The sequence below is a fragment of the Cricetulus griseus genome, chromosome 9 (assembly GCF_003668045.3).
Source record: "Cricetulus griseus strain 17A/GY chromosome 9, alternate assembly CriGri-PICRH-1.0, whole genome shotgun sequence".
Lineage (NCBI taxonomy): Eukaryota > Metazoa > Chordata > Mammalia > Rodentia > Cricetidae > Cricetulus > Cricetulus griseus.
Window position 1 is genome coordinate 5,517,861 of NC_048602.1, and position 16,385 is coordinate 5,534,245.

At 52.8% G+C, this 16,385-nt stretch overlaps 1 protein-coding gene across 1 annotated transcript; it reads right to left on the bottom strand.

The window, feature by feature from the left end:
• Positions 1-32: 32 nt before the first annotated feature.
• Clip3 (CAP-Gly domain containing linker protein 3) lies at positions 33-14,980 on the bottom strand. The gene is made up of 13 exons (XM_035449546.1): positions 14,815-14,980; positions 9,161-9,300; positions 8,979-9,072; positions 8,590-8,751; positions 8,167-8,285; positions 7,124-7,360; positions 4,387-4,522; positions 4,085-4,213; positions 3,175-3,318; positions 2,950-3,073; positions 2,697-2,761; positions 1,425-1,497; positions 33-303 (listed from the first exon to the last, which is right to left on the bottom strand). Exons 1-13 carry the CDS (start codon positions 14,978-14,980, stop codon positions 249-251), a joined length of 1,644 nt encoding a protein of 547 aa, XP_035305437.1. The 3' UTR covers positions 33-248.
• Between the last annotated feature and the right edge of the window lie 1,405 nt (positions 14,981-16,385).

The following is a 16,385-nucleotide window of genomic DNA, read 5'->3' on the forward strand; positions in this document are numbered from 1 at the left end:
GACAGGGGATAGGGACTAGCCTGAAGGTGCTACTCAGGGACTCTCTTTTGGGGTAACATGAGGTCTGTATTTGGGGAGTTGTCATGGGAGATCTGTTAACGGTGGGACCTCAGTAACCGAGGGCTGGCTAACAGGGGGATTCTATTCTGGACGTGTCACTGGGAATCTCTATCTTGGGGTGACTGGGGGCTCCTTGTGTCAGGAGATGCTAGAGGGGACTCTGTCTCTTTGTTGGGTATCCAGGGCCTCTAGGACTGCATCTCCGCCCTCAGCATCCAGGGAAACCAGCAGCAGAAGAGTAATCTGAAAGAGGGAGAAGCAGGTCACACAGGGAAACAGGTGTTGGGACATCTGGCTCCCTCATTCACTCCTGTCTGGGCATTCTTCCTCTGGCTGTGCCTTTCTTTATAGAAAGGGTGGGGGTGGGGGGAGTCTCTGCTTCCTTCAGCTGAAGTCTCCAGAAGTCAGCCAAGCCCTCCATTCTAAAGATGCACTCCCCCTCCCCCCCTCCTCCCCTGTCATTTTTGTGACACAGGGTCTCATTGTGTCCCCTAGGCTAGTCTCAAACTGAGGGCACTCTCTCTGCCTCAGCCTCCCATTGTGCATGCACTCCACAAGGGTGGCATGCTCTCTCTCTAGTGCTGGAGGTTTTTTTTTGTTGTTTGTTTGGTTGGCTGGGTTTTGGTATTTTCAGACAGGGTTTCTCTGTATAGCCCTGGCTGTCCTGGAAATAGCTCTGTAGACCAGGCTGGCTTCAAACTCACAGAGATCCACCTGCCTCTGCCTCCCTAGTGCTGGGTTTTAAGGCGTACGATCCCACCACACCACTATCTGACATTCTTTTTTTTTTCTTAAATAACTTTTTATTTTTATTTTATGTGCATTGGTATGAATGTGTCAGATCCCCTGGAACCAGAGTTACAGACAGTTTTAAACTGCCATGTGGGTGCTGGGATTTGAACCCAGGTCCTCTTGAAGAGTAGTCATTGTTCTTAACCACTGAGCCATCTCTCCAGCCCTCTTTTTTTTTTTTTTTTTTTTTTTTTTTTTTTTGGTTTTTCAAGACAGGGTTTCTCTGTGTAGCTTTGAAGCCTATCCTGGCACTCACTCTGGAGACCAGGCTGGCCTCGAACTCACAGAGATCCGCCTGCCTCTGCCTCCCAAGTGCTGGGATTAAAGGCGTGCGCCACCAACGCCCGGCTTCAAGTGGGTTTTATGAGACAGTGTCTCACTTTGTAGCCCAGGGTGGCATGGGATTCTTGATCCTCCTGCCCTCTGGGTGCTGGGATTACAGGCATGCAAACCCAACCCATCCAGTTACTCACAATGTAACTTTCATTTCCAACCCAAGCAGGGCCTTTGACACCCACAACCAATGGCCTTGTAGATGTCTCTAACGTTCTGCTAGAGGGCTGGCCACGCACCTGGAGATAGAGTTCTCTGATGCAATGTCCTTTGGGGTCCGGACTGTTGTGAAGGTGCGTTTGGGCTGTGTCACTAGAGAGGAAGGCAAGGTCCCAAGTGAGGTGACAGTCCACTCACCTGTGTTATCCACACACACGCCCCACTGTGTCATAATCTCAGTCAGTGTCTCCAGGCCTTGACTGGATTCCTGCATTTTCAATATGCATCTGGACCTCTTGTCATTAATGCTTGCCAACCCCCCAGTAACTACCCATGCCTCCAATACTCCCAATGAATCCCACACCCCTAATGCCTGCTTAGAGTCTTGGGTTTTGTTAGTTAGGTTGGGTTTTTTGAAATGGTCTCACTATGTAGTTGAGGTTGGTCCTAAATTTGTGATCCTTCCACCATGAATGTTGGTCTTTTTTTTTTTTTTTTTTTTTAGACTTTATTTATTTATTATGTATACATATGTATACAGCCTTCTGCCTGCAGGCCAGCAGAGGGCACCAGATCTCATCCAAGGTGGTTGTGAGCCACCATGTGGTTGCCAGGAATTGAACTCAGGACCTCTGGAAGAGCAGTCAGTGCTCTTAACCACTGAGCCATCTCTCCAGCCCCACAGATAGTTTGTGGGTTTTTTTCCCCCTCAGTGCTAAGGATGGAATCCAGAGCCTTATGCATGCTGAGCCATACCCCACCCCTAGGCCCTCACTAGGAGATTCTAAAGAATGGCTCTGCCACTGATCCACAACCCTAACTCCCCAGTGGAGAATTCTAGGCAGGGGCTCTACCTCTGAGCCACATCCCCAGCCCCTCACTGGGGGATTCTAGGCAGGGGCTCTACCACTGAGCCACGCCCCCAGCCCCTCACTGGTGGATTCTAGGCAGGGGCTCTACCACTGAGCCACACCCCCAGCCCCTCACTGGGGGATTCTAGGCAGGGGCTCTACCACTGAGCCACACCCCCAGCCCCTCACTGGGGGATTCTAGGCAGGGGCTCTACCACTGAGCTACACCCCCAGCCCCTCACTGGGGGATTCTAGGCAGGGGCTCTACCACTGAGCCACACCCCAGCCCCTCACTGAGGAATTCGAGGCAGGGGCTCTACAACTAAACTGTATTCCAAACCCTCATAGCCTTGCTAACTTCCCCGTATCTACAGTACCTATCTTCCTTGGGACGCTGTCTTACGTTTTTCTGGGCCACATGTATCAAATTAAATGCCAGAGATTGTCACTAACAGACACCCGAGGACCTACAGCCCTGCTTCCCAGCCTAAGACAACTCACTTGTCACTTGATGCACTTTTTTGGCTCCAACACTGTCTCCAGGGGGATCGGTGGAGCCCCCAATCCTGGGGAGAAACAAAGAAAACTCAGAGCCCAGCCATGAAAGGCTCGGGGCTGAACCCGAGAGCGCCCAAAGGAAAGAGCTATAGTATAAGAATCAACTATGTTGTTCTCCTAGTCTAAGAGGAGGCCATCTGAGGGGAGACATGAGCTCTAGGTGGCTTCCCGAGTTGAGGGGCAGAGCGAGGCTCACCTCTGGATGCGAGAGGCTGGTGCAAAGACCCCATGTCGTGGGGCGCAGGTAAAGTACCGAACACCAAACACGGAGCCATCATGTTTGCCTGTAGGCTGGTCCAGCTCGATGCCATACCAGTAACCTGCAACAGGGTGTAGTGAGGAGGCCTCACCCTCGGTGCTAAGGACGGATCCCAGAGCCTGAGGCATCTGGGCCCCACCCTAGCCAGGCTCCCACCCTCACCTGGGGCAAAGTCAGTCTTCCCGTAGAAGCGTACAATCCCCTGCTTCTGGCCTGCCACAAGGACTTGGTCTCCGACGTCAGCCTTGGCCCCTTCACGCTGCTGCAGGCTGCCCAGAGATGGGGAAGACGGGGACTTCTTCTTCCCTGGAAATGGAAGGTAAATACATGCAGACCAAAGGAAAAGCCTGAGGCAGAAGTCAGGAACCTGGGGTTCCTCTGAAAATGCAAGCAAGCAAGGGAGCTGAAGGTGTGGCTTGGGAGACCAGCACTTGCTTAGCCCACGTCAAGTCCTGAATGCAATTCTCAGCATGACCAAAGAGTAAAAGGAGGGCTGGAGAGGTTAAGAGCACTGTTCTTCCAAAGGTCCTGAGTTCAATTCCCAGCAACCACATGGTGGCTCACAGCCATCTGTAATGAGATCTGGTGCCCTCTGCTGGCCTGCAGGGATACATGCAGATTGAAAACTGTGTACATAATAAATAAACCTTAAAAAAAAAAAAAAGAAAAGAGTAAAAGGAGTTGAAGGCAGTGGTGTTTGCCTATAGCCCCAGGACTCAGGATGGTGGTAAGATGAAGTTGAATTTTAGTCTGAGAGTCCCTTTATTCACAAACTATTCTACTCCAGAAACTTCTGGAACAATAACCCCTAGAGACAGATTCATCCCTAAAATTGGGAACGGTCTTTGGGCCTGAGAGGAAAGTAAGTCTCAGGAGGCTGGGAACCCCAGAGGTCCTTCCAAAATCTGGTTTGGGCCAGTGGTGGGCCAAAGGAGAAACCACGTCACTGAAACAGGGAGTCAGCTTATTCTCTATAGCTGGAGTTGAGGGACAGAGACTCACAGGAGCTGAGCTACCCCACATGACGTCCCCAAGCTGGCTCTTCCCACTCCTGTGACTACCCTCTTCTGACCTTTGTGTTCCCTTCGGCCTTTGCCAGTCATACGGGAGAAGTCCATCCGGGGAGTCCGGGGTGTGGAGGTAACAGATGACGGCGGGGCATCCACCGCCTTGGAGATCTTGGACACAGACGCAAAGAGACCTGGGTGGGGAGGAGGCAGAACCTGGGTTTGGCATTGTCCAAGCCAAAAATACCCTCTCCCTTGCTGTGTCCCACCCCTGCCCCTTCCCCTCCACCCCGCTCCCCCCCTCAAGCAGCATCAAGGATTGAACATATCCCCATCCCACCATCCCGGGCCCCAGTTAGAGACTGACCCTGCTTGGGAGGGCAGATGAAGTACCGGACACCCCCAACGCTGCCATCGTTCTTGCCCTCCGGCTCATCTAATTCCACGCCCACCCACTGGCCGCTGGCGAACTCTGTGGTCCCGCAGAACCGAAGTGTGCCCGTCTGGGGAGACAAGGGTGATAACTGCTTGAACAGGGAAGGGCCTTGGAGGCCACAGTGAACTACTGACATATAGACAGCATGGCAGGGTGGATGCAGGAACCCAGGTTCAGTTCTCAGCGCTGACATCGTCACCGACCAGCTGTGTCACTGCATCTCTGTAGGCCTCAGTTTCCTCATCCACCAAATGGGAACAAATATTATATCCCCTTGGTAAAGATGTTAGGGGGACTGGGACCTAGAACCCAATGGTAGAGTGCTTGCCCACTATACACAATGCCCTGGGTTTCATCCCTAGCATTATAAGCAAAAAGTACTGTCGTGGAACTGTCCTACCTACTGTAGTGAACAGCCACAGGTGACATACAAGTAAACATTGATGCCAGGGCTGGTGACTCATGCCTGCAACCCCAGCACCTGAGGCTAAGGCAGAAAGACTGGAGCAAGTTCCAGTCCAACCTAGGCTACAGAGTGAGACCTGTCTGAGTGAATGTGTCCTCACTACCCCCACACCGCCACCTGAACTAGGTAGGCTTGGACCTCTTGATCTTCCTGCCTTAGTCTCCCCCAGTGCTGGGATTTCAGACATGTGACATCACACCTGGCTTAAGAGCAGGGGAGGGAGCCAAGTGGTGGTGGCACACACCTTTTAATCCCAGCACTTGGGAGGCAGAGGCAGGAGGATCTCCATGAGCTCAAGACCTGCCTGAGGGAGTTCCAGGACAGTCAGGGCTGTAACGCAGAGAACACTGGGAAATGCTGTCTTGAAATACCCCCACCAAAGCAAACAAAAAAACCCAAAACAAACACCAGAGTTACAGCTCAGTGAGAGATGCTTGCTTAGCATATATGAAGTACTGGCCCAGCAACGTGACAGACAGACAGACAGACAGACAGACAGACAGAGCAGGCCAGTTAAGTGTGCTGACTTGGGAGTTTGATGGGGGGACTGGGACTGTGCCTGGCACACAAAGAACACTTAGCATCTACCAAGCTCTCTTCTAAAGGCCTCAGACTTGCTGACACCAACCTCCAGCTCCCCCCCCCAGGTGGGCCCTATGATCTCATTTACAGGTGGCGTAACTGACACTGTCGCAGGACCCATTCCTAGTTTATGACAAAGCTGAGCTGAACCTGGGCAAGCTGCTAAATCTAAGCCAGTTGCTCCTCTAAGGGACAGTGCTGAGTATCCCATGTCTAACGACAAAGGGCCCCACTTCCTGGAGCCTCTTGCAGTCTTCTGGGGTATAAAATTGGAAGAATCCACTCATGCCCTCAAACTGCCCAGTGAGTATGACTAGATCATATACCAAAAGTTTTCTGGATGGGGCACTGTAAAAATGGCACTATCAGCCAGGCTTGATGCTGCACACCTTTAACCCCAGGACTAGGCAGGCAAAACAGATAGCCCTCTCTGGGAGTCTGAAGCCAGACTATCTAATTTGTAATTACCGACCTGCCAAAGCTACACAGTGAGTGACACTCTCAAAATAAATAAATACATAAATTAGTGGGTATGGTCGTACGTGCCTCTAATCCCAGCACTCCAGAGGCAGAGGCAAGCAGATCTCTATGAGTTTGAGGCCAGCCTGGTTTATGTAGAGTTCCAGGACAGCCAGGGTTATCTAGAGAGACCATGTCTCAAAAACCAAATACATTTATTATTATTATTATTATTATTATTATTGTTAATTATGTGTGCATACGTGTGCACATGTGTGTAAATGATGTCTATGGGGGTGCACACGCCATGTTACATGTGTGCGAGTCAGAGGATAACTCCTTGGAGTCATTTCCCCTACCTTTCCAAGGATTCTGGGGTTTGAACTCAGGCTGCGAGGCCTGCACGGCAAACACCCTTACCATTGCCATCGCATGGCCCCAGGAGCTTTTGGTTCGGAAACAAAATGTGACTTACATAGTTTCTCACTGGACAGAAACCAAAAATCTCAATTCCTCCTAGAGCCCTGCAGGTGATTTGATCCAGCCCCTTCTTCTGACCTCTCTAGAACCCTCTCGTCCCATAATTCCCCTGCCCTCACACCGCTCTCTCCTTTCTCCTGGGTCACACCCACTGCCAGCCACTTTCTCAGCTTGGACATCACCTCCTTGGGACAATCCTGCTAAAACCTCTCTTGCCTCCGACCAGAGAGTTTCCTACATCCAGGCACCGAATGTTTTTCACAGTCCTTGCTGCCACCGTAAATGACCTTAACCTTATCGGTACTTTTCCGTCTCTAGTCCGTTGCCACCAGAACTCCACAAGACCAGAGCTGGGTTTGACACAACCTCTGCCCTAAAGAACAATGGGCCCAGCATGAGGAACGCCAGGAAAGTGGATGAAAGCTGGGGTGGCCACCACCGGTGTGCAGAGCTATGCTAACCACTGTTGCAGCTCTGACTGAACTGTCACTATCAGGGGACAGGTCTGTGTCCTTGCTGGAGTCAGAGCTCAGCACAGGGTAGAGCACAAAGGGAGTATGTGGATACCAGCTTCTAGAAGGAAGCACAGTGTGACTGCCAGGGAGGCGAGCAAAGGGGATGCTCTGTCTGAGGCCCATGCACCCAGCTGAGTCCATCCCACTCCTCACCCAGCCCCCTGACCTTCTGGCCATCGAGCAGCACTCGGTCTCCTAGGCGCAGGCCCAGTGCACTAAGCATGAGATTGCCTGGGACGTTGTCATAGTTGGGTAGTGTGACTTTGGGAAGGGTGCAAGACAGTGGCACAGCCTCTTCCAGCAGTGTCCGGAGTTCCTTGGCCACCAGCGCTGCCTCTGCTTTGTCAAGGGACATGTCCATAGGGTCCGGGACCACTTCCGCTGGTACCTGTCCCTTTCGATTCTGTAGGTCAAAGAGAACAGAGGGAACAGGGACTAAGTGGGACAAGCCATGCATACCCTTCTTGGAGACCATAGCTCAGACCCCCAGATTGGGTAAAGCAGGAGTTATCCTAGGTTACACCTCAGTCCAACTTGGGAATAAGAAGTGTGTGGGGGGTAAAGACACAGATGTGGCCTGGGTGTGGTGGTGCATGCCTGCCAAGCCTATAGAGACAGTTCCAGGCCAGACAGGAATACGCAGTGGAACCTTGTCTCAAAAGAAGAAGAAAGAGGAGGAGAAGGAGGAGGAGGAGGAGGAGGAGGAGGAGGAAGAAGAAGAAGAAGAATGTTGAAAGGGGCACACCTTTAGTCCCAGCACTCAGGAGGCAGAGCCTGGTCTAAAGAGTCTCAGGCCAGCTTGGGGCTACATAGTGAAACCCTATCTCAAAAACAAACAAAGCCAAACAACAACAAAAAGATACAGACTCAAAGTCATCCTCCAAGACTCTGGGACGTGGTTACATCACCGATTCTGGCCAACCAGGACTGAAAGAAAAGAACATGCACCCCCCCCCCCCCCCCCCGTCATCCTGGGCAAGTCTTTGGATCTCCCTCCCTCAGAGTCCCCCCCCCGATGTAAAACAGGGCTTATAATAAATAGAAGTGACCCGTCCCACAGCGACACTACGTGGATGTCGGCTGTGGTTTCTCTTGTTAAGCGTGCAGAGGCTTTCCTAATATCTTAGGAGCGGTCTTGATCCTCTGCTGGGGCTACATGAAGGGCAGAGGAGGGCAGGAGGGAGGAGGTGGGGGGAGGGGCGGCAGTACCCTCAGAGCTGGGTTGGCACCATGTTCCAGTAAACACTTGGCGGCGCCCAGGCACAGATTCGAGGCAGCGATGTGCAGAGCTGAGCCATGGTTGAAGTCACTGCACGTGGAGTTCACCACTGGGAAGCAGGCAGGTGTGTCAGGAGCAGCCCTTGCGTGGAGCCCCACCCCCAGCTCCGGCCTCCCAGTCTCCGGGCCGCACACATCTTGCCCCACCCCGCCTTTCCAGCCTAATGTCGTCCGGTGCAAGCTCACGCCACCCCCACCCCCTCTTCCCGCGCCCCCCTCCTAGCCCCTGCTTCCTGTTGGCATCCCTTCTCCCTTCGAGATCAAGCCTCAGTCCTTGCATCCCGGGTCTTCTCCATCCCTCACCTCCCGGGATCGGGGCCCCCACACCCTCCCAGCCAGGCTCGGCCTCCTCACCCCTGGGCCGTGCCCCCTTCAGCAGCACACGCACAAGGTCGGGCACGTCGAAGTAAGCCGCGTAGTGAAGCGCGTTCATGTTGGTCCAGCGGCTGCGCAGGGTCACATCTGCGCCCAGCGCCAGCAGCTGCTGTGACAGACGCACCGCCGCTGCAGGGTCTCCTGCAAAAGAGCCAGGGTCAGCCTGGAAGCCACGCTCCAGAGCGTGCGCCAATGCGCAGGGAGGGACCCCGGCGTTCTGCACTTTGTGTGTGTGTGTGTGTGTGTTGGGGGCGGGGGGTGTCTTGGATTTGGGCTTCAGATGTGCTCTTGGGCCCTCCTGAGTCCCTGGTGGGTACCTTTGAGGGTATCAGGACTGGGAGCCTAGGTTTTGGGGTCTGGGCTCTCACCGACTCCATGGGCCCCAGCCTTGCACGCATAATGGAGCAGCGTCATGTCGGTGAGCCCATCGCGATCGTTCACGTGGCAGCCACGACGCAGAATCTGTGGGCGCCAGACGACAGCATAGGATCACCCCCAAACCTGGGGGAGGCATGTCTCCTCCCTCCCCAGTCTCCCAAAGCGATCCCACCTCATTGCCGATGACGTCTATCTTGTGCTGCACTTGGGGTACCCACTGGCGAACGATGGCGAACAGCTCTGGGATGGAGGTCTTCGGGTCAAACAGAATTTCCTGGCAGGCAGGGTCATTGGGGTCGAAGAAGGTGAAAGCTGGAGAAAGAAACCCAGCGTTACCCCCCAGGAAGCTGACTCCCCTTTACATCCTGAGGGAAGGAGACTCGAGGTCATTGCCTTTAAAGGGTCTTCAAGTGGCAGCAAGAGGCCACAGCAACCCACGGGTGTCTTCCAGAAGACCAGCAGGTTTCAACATAAAGGGTGTTGTTGGTTGTTTTTTTTTTTGTTTGTTTGTTTGTTTGTTTTTGTTTTTTTAACCTCTTTTGGCTTTTGCAGCTTCCAAATAAATCACACAGAGACTTTTTCTTACTTATAAATGCCCGGTCTTAGCTTGGCTTATTTCTAGCCAGCTTTTCTTAAATTATCTCGTCTACCTTTCGCCTCTGGGCTTTTATCTTTCTCTATTTCTGTATACCTTTCTTTCACTCTTACTCTGTGGCTGGCTGGACCCTAGTGTTCTCCTCTCCTTGTTCTCTTGCTCCTTCGTCTTTCTCCTCCCAGATTTCTCCTATTTCTCCTCTCTTCCTGCCAGCCCCGCCTATCCTTTCTCCTGCCTTGCTACTGGCCGTACAGCTCTTTATTAGAACAATCAAGGTGTTTTAGACAGGCAAAGTAACAGGGTTTCAGAGTTAAACAAGTGCAACCTAAAGGAATACAAACTGTCTTTGCATCATTAAACAAATGTAACACGTCTTACTCTACAACAAAAGAGGACACTAAATGAATACCATACAGACACCCAGTGTCCTGAGAAACTGGACAACGGGGTGATTCCATCCTTTGAAACAAGAGAATGGTTGCAGGTTCAGCACCTTTTTAGATCTGCTTGCTCAAGGGTCCTGTTGAGTAAGGCTCGGGGCCCCAGTTACCCAGTCAAACTATGGCCATAGTGAGCTGGGTGAGGCAGCACACGCCGGTCATCTCGGCACTCGGGAGGCAAAGTCAGAAAGATTGGCAATCTGAGGCCAACATGGACTGATTGACTGACTACATGGAGATCAGGTCATCATGATCTACACAGCCAGGACCTGTCTCCAAAATCTAGCTGCTGGAGACATGGCTCAGAGGTAGACTGTTTGCTGAGCATGCACAAGGCCCTGAATTTAGTCCTCAGCAACACCACACACGCGCGCGCACACACACACACACACACACACACACACTAGACACAGCCTAGTCAAATTTCCAGAAGAGCTCATTTTTCTTTAAAAAGCCAGGCCAGAGGACCTGGGCAGTGGTGGCACTCACCTTTAACCCCAGCACTAGGGAGGCTGAGGCAGGCAGATCTCTGTGAGTTCAAGGCCAACCTGATCTCCAGAGTGAGTTCCAGGACTGCCAGAGCTACATAGGGAAACCATGTCTTCAAAAAAAAAAAAAAAAAAAAAACCCAAACAAACCAACAAGCAAGCCAGGCCGGACATGTAACACGTGTGGAGCACTGAAGGGGTAGAAACAGGTGGGTTCTAGGACAGCCCATTCTGAAAACACAAGTTCAAGGCCAGCCAGAGCTACAGTGAGACCTCCCCTCCCATCCCCTCCTCAAACAAATAAGCCAAATAAGTCTTGTTTTTTTGTAACTCAGAATTTCTGAGGCTGAGGAGATGACTCAGTGGTTAAGACTGAACGCCGGCTGCTCTTGCAGAGGCCTTGTGTTTAGTTCCTAGCTCCCGAATCTCGTAATTCACAACTGACACCTCTGGGCTTCCCTGGCACCTGCACTCATGTGTGTATACCCACCCACAGACACACAAACATATACACACTTGTAAAAATAAGGCTGGGTGGTGGTGGCGCACACCTTTCATCCCTGCACTCGGGAGGCAGAGGCAGGCGGATCTCTGTGAGTTCGAGCCCAGCCTGGTCTACAAAGTGAGTTCCGGGACAGCCAGGGTTACACGGAGAAACCCTGTATCGAAAAACCAAATAATAATAATAATAATAAATATAAATCTTTTAAAGTGTAAGCTTTTTGGAGCATATACAAACTGGAGTCATAAATGAACAGGCTCTGATCTGAGGCCAGTCAGGGCAGTGTGACTGGCACTTCTAACTTCCCACATAAGATGCTGGTAAGTGTTGCTCTCGGTGGCACTCAACAGGGGCCTCAGCCTGTGTGTCGAATGGATGAGGAAATGAAGACTGGATCCCACACAGCCCAGAGAAGTGTCCTGTGGATGGTGAGTCAGGAATCCCTCCCCATCCACTAGCGTCACGGCCATTCTTGGCACGCAGCCTCTCTTTGGCTCCCACCCTTTTGACAGTATGGTCCAAAGTCCTCCCCGTGGTGCACAAGACTCTGTACAATCTGGCCCGGCTATTTTTTGCACTTTCCCTCTCCCTTAGTCCCCTTCAGCCAACTGACCTTCTGTCCCTCTAACGTGCCAAGCAAATTCTTGTCTCTCTGCTCTTGTTGTTTGTCACATGTGGGCAGTCCTCCCTCAGCCCTTCCTTCATAAGGCTTTGCAAGATGTCACCTCCACCGGGCTGGTGAAACCCACAGAAACAGCTGACCTGAACAAAGGGGAGCTCACAGACCCCAGACGGATGGCTGAGAGGCCAGCATGGGACTGATCCAGACTCCCCCTGAACGCGGGTGTCAGTGAGGGGGCCTTGGCAATCTGTGGGGCCTCTGGTAGCAGATCGGTATTTATCCCAGGTGTACGAATGGACTTTGGGAGCCCATTCCACTTGGAGGGATGCTCTCTCAGCCTAGACACACGGGGGAGGACCTAGGCCCTGCCCCGGATGATATGACAGACTTTGGGGATCCTCCAGGGAGGGCCTCACCCTCCCTGGGGAGCGGAGGGGGGGATGGAGTGGAGGGTTGGAGGGCTGGTAGGGAGCATGAGAGGAGGTGGGGGAGAGGGAGCTGGGACTGACGTGTGAATCAGGCTTATTTCTAATTTAAATAAAAATAAATTAAGAAAAAATGTCACCTCCACAGAGAGGCCTCCTCACACCGCCCGGTCTAAAGCGCTACCCTGCCCTCCTGTATGTGCTGTCTGTTATGCCTGGGCACAGCGCATTCCCCGAACACTGTGTGTATGCTCCTGCCTCAGTGTTTCTTCTCTACCTTTTTCTTACTTACTCTCTTCTTCCCTTCCTCTCTCGGCCGATAGAATCCAAGGTCTTGAGCTAAGCAAGCACTTCACCACCGAACCACACCCCAGGGCCTCTCTTGTCTCTGTTTCCTATCTCTCCCATTTTCACTTGTCACCTTCTCTGGGAAGTAAACACTGGACTCTCTCCTGCCTCCTTCTGCCTCTATCCCCACAGCTGGGTGTGCAAACATGACACCTACTGGACCCTGTACCCAGCATGCAGGAGAGGCCTAATGAGTCTCTTCGGAAGTAATTATATGAACCGGACAAACAATACCTTACAGCTTTCTCTCTGGAAGAAGCCACCTTTCCAGATCCCTCATTCTAAGCAGGATTACTCCAACAGCCCAGCCTAGGCGCTGTGACCTTCCAGCCAGATCCAGTTGGAGTTCCAAAGATTTCCCAGTTTCCTTGGGTTAACACTCTCACTATACCCCAAACCCCCAGATAATATTGTGTGTGTGTGTGCACGCGCTCGCACATATGGAGAGCATGTGCCATGGAGAGCAGAGGTTGACGTTGGATACCTTCCTCAATTGGTCACCTTAGTTTTTAGGTAGATGTATCTCTTACAGAACCCGGAGCTCAATGACTGTCTAGACAAGACAGTCAGTCCCAGGTATCCTCCTGCCTCTGTCTCCTCAGCATTGGGATTCCCCATGCCAGCAGCTATGCCCAGCTTTTTGTGTGTTAGGGACCCAGCTCCTCATGGTTGCAGAGCAAAGACTTCAACTGAGCCACCTTGCCGGCTAGCATTCTTCTTGTTTTTCTAATTAGACTGAAGTTTGTCCCTTTGATCTACCTCTGGTACGTGACATGTCCACAGGAGACCCCTTCTGCCCCATTCCAGCACAGCCAACTCTCAAACGTAATCCTAGCGTCTGGATCTCACAGCTGCTAGGCATTCCCAGTCAACACCTTCTCGGGAGAGGCCCATCCAGCCCTGGCTGAGCCCCATCTCTCTCATCAGAAGCCAGAAGAACCTTCTAAGACTGTTAATCGCATTGGTGGCGCACCCCTTTAATCCCAGCACTCGGGAGGCAGAGGCAGGCAGATCTCTGTGAGTTCGAGGCCAGCCTGGTCTCCAGAGTGAGTGCCAGGATAGGCTCCAAAGCTCAAAGCTACACAGAGAAACCCTGTCTCAAAAAAAAAAAAAAAAAAAAAAAAAAAAAAAAGCTAGTAGAGGTACAAGTTTGTCACCAAGCCTGATGACCTGAGTTCGAACCCTGGGACTCACGTGGTGGAAGGAGAGAACTGCCGAAATGTGTCCCCAGACACTCTCTCTCTGTGTCTCTGTCTCTGTCTCTGTCTCTGTCTCTGTCTCTCTCTCTCACACACACACATACACTGTGGCATACACATGCAAACACACACACCAAATCAGTCAAAACGTAGTAACAAGACTGTCCATTGAACCTGTCATTCCCCACTTTTAAATTACACACACTGTTCTCTCCTCTCACAGTCAAAACACAGGAAAACTCTTTGATGTGGCCTTTAAGTCCCTTCCAGATCTGTTCCTCGGTAATAGTTCATCTCCATCCTGATCACCCCCTAGATGCAGTTTTGTGGTGCTCTCCTTCCAAACTCATTTCTGCCTTCAGGCCTCTGCACTTAACTTCTCTCCAACTACAGCTCTTTCGCCAGGTTGCTTACAGCCCGTTCCTCCTCATGCTTCAGTCTGCAATGCACGTCATCAGAAAGACCCAGCCCAACTCCCGAGTCTCATGCTGGAAGTCAAAGCCTTTTGGTACTTTGACAGCACCAACTCCACTGTGCACTCAGAGGTAATTTGCTGGGTCGCTCTGAGAGCAAGGCTCATGCCTGGATCCTCATCAGGGAAGCCCGTGATACTTAGTCCTCTGTGAATGGCCCTTCGGTTCTCAGGCTGCTCTCAGCTCCCTCCTCACACCCTTCTGCCTGGGAGTCTTTATTCCTGTGTTTAATTCTCCTGCAGCCACCGCCTCCCCGCTCCAAACTGGGTCTTCCCCAGATGGTACCTCCTTTCATAAGGGGAACCCTGTCTTGAAAAGCTCTTGCAGCACTCTGTTCTCCATAAAATCAATTTCATTGTCTCCTGTAACTTTATATTCAGATCATCTGTGTGGCTGGGATGGGAACCTGGGGGTTCTCTTGGCAATCCTTAGGAGAACCTTGCTCTGTGCTGTAGCCCCGGTTTCTAGCATAAAGTTAGGTTCACGGTAGCGTCCATACAATGCTTGTTGAATGACTGAATGCTTGAACTGGCATGCCATGCATGGAAGCCTAGGATTTTTCCAGCCCCTATTCTCCAACAGATGCCTACATCCTTAACGAAGGAGAGTGGTCTAAAAGGCTCTGCAACCAACACCACCCTCAGCATGCCCCCACCATCACCATCCACACAGCTCAGCCAAGCCACCATCACCTAGAGCTCCATACCAGAATCCAGGGTGGGGACAGTGCTTACCGTAGTCCTTGGGGAGTGGGGCCGGTGCCGAGGGGTGCACAACAGGCTTCTGCCGGCGCTCCTGGGTGGGGCTGGGGGCTTCTGGGACAGGTTCTTCCTCTTCCTCCTCCACCTCCTCCTCCCCTCGGGGTGGAGGGGCCATTGGGGCAGGATCTGTCTTAGTCATGGTCCTCGGTAGCCCTGGGGGGGCCTGAGCAAAGTTGAGGGGGGGTGGCCTTGAGGCAAATCCTGAAAATAGAGGTCAGCTAGAGATGGCGTCCCACAGCTTGGGGGGGGGGTGGTCCAAGCCCACAGATGCTCCAAGAACCCCGTGGGGCCCCCTAGTCCCCAGCTCTGGATTTGGCAGCCACAGGGATCCCCGTTACTCATTAGAAGGCCCGGGGATAAGCGCCCCAACGCCTGCCACCTCCCTCAGGCCCAGCCTCCCATTCTTCTCTTCGGGTGCCAGGCCCCTGGGTCTCCGCCGCCCCCTCCCGGGGTTTGTTTATCTAGGGATGCAGGATGCTTCGCCCCTCCCCTTCTCACCAGCCTCCCATCTTACCTCGGATGGCGGGGGTTGGAGAGAAAGGCTGGGACTGAGGAGACTGCTGGAGTAACGGGGTGTCAGTGTCGGGGAGGGGGGGGATGAGACGGGGGAGGAGAGGGAGACAGAGAAGGGGACGAGGCCCAGACGACAGCGGGGGATGGGGGAATAGAGAAGGAGGGGCGCTGGCGGAGCATGCGCAGTGGCTAGACGGGGGGGGCGGGGCGGGAGAGGGGAGGGAGCGAGGATGGGGCGGGAGGAGATTCTGGGAGACAAGAGCGTAGAGGTGGAAGCTGGAGGTAGCAGCGAGAACGGGCTGGACCACCAGAGGAAGGGGAGATGGCTTCCTGGAAGGATTTGACAGGCACAGAGATTTGGGAGTGATGATGCAGAGATGAGGACTAGAAAGAGGCCGGTTTTCCTCCACTCAGCAAACCAGGTTGGTTAGAGCAGTGGTCTAAGTCTGGTGCTGGGTGGGTGTTTCCGCTCTCTGGAATCCGAGTCTCAATTCCTTCAAGCTTGCCCCAAGTACCGGGTCTCAGAGGGGTATTTTCTTCTCAAATCATCTTCGTCCTCACGCTTATCCTCATCACCCAGGGCAGAAATGTTAGCAAGCAGATGGTGGCATGGAAACTTGAACCGAGCATCGCGGTTGCAGTGGTGTCGAGGGTGCCCATCGGTCCCTGGATGCCACCTCTGAAAATGTGTCTCACTTCTAGGCCAGGGCCATCTCAGCCTCACACCTGGCTGGGTTTGCCTGCTACGCCCCAAATCACCTTGGCCTGGGCCACTGCCTTCCACCCCTCTTCCTCCTGACGGACAGAAAGGGAGCTCTCTCTTCTAGATAGTTCGAGAATTTTATTCTCCCTCTCCCGGCCTTTATCCAGGTTCTTTCTTGTTCATCTCCCGCCTGAACTAGAGCAGCAGCTTCCTCTGTGCTCTCTGTCCCCAGCCTGGCAGAACTGGCTCCCTATTAACATGACCCCACACCAGGTCCCTCTCTGACTCAGACATGTTTGCTTGCCTGGCATCAACCCCGGTGGCGGCC

Excerpts from the sequence above, each read along its gene's own strand:
- Clip3 (XM_035449546.1), bottom strand. The coding sequence starts at position 14,980 with ATGACTAAGACAGATCCTGCCCCAATGGCCCCTCCACCCCGAGGGGAG. Across the intron at positions 8,752-8,978 it reads GGCTGGGGCCCATGGAGTCG|GAGACCCTGCAGCGGCGGTG; the intron begins GTGAGAGCCCAG and ends GCTCTTTTGCAG. Across the intron at positions 8,286-8,589 it reads GAAGGGGGCACGGCCCAGGG|TGGTGAACTCCACGTGCAGT; the intron begins GTGAGGAGGCCG and ends CCTGCTTCCCAG.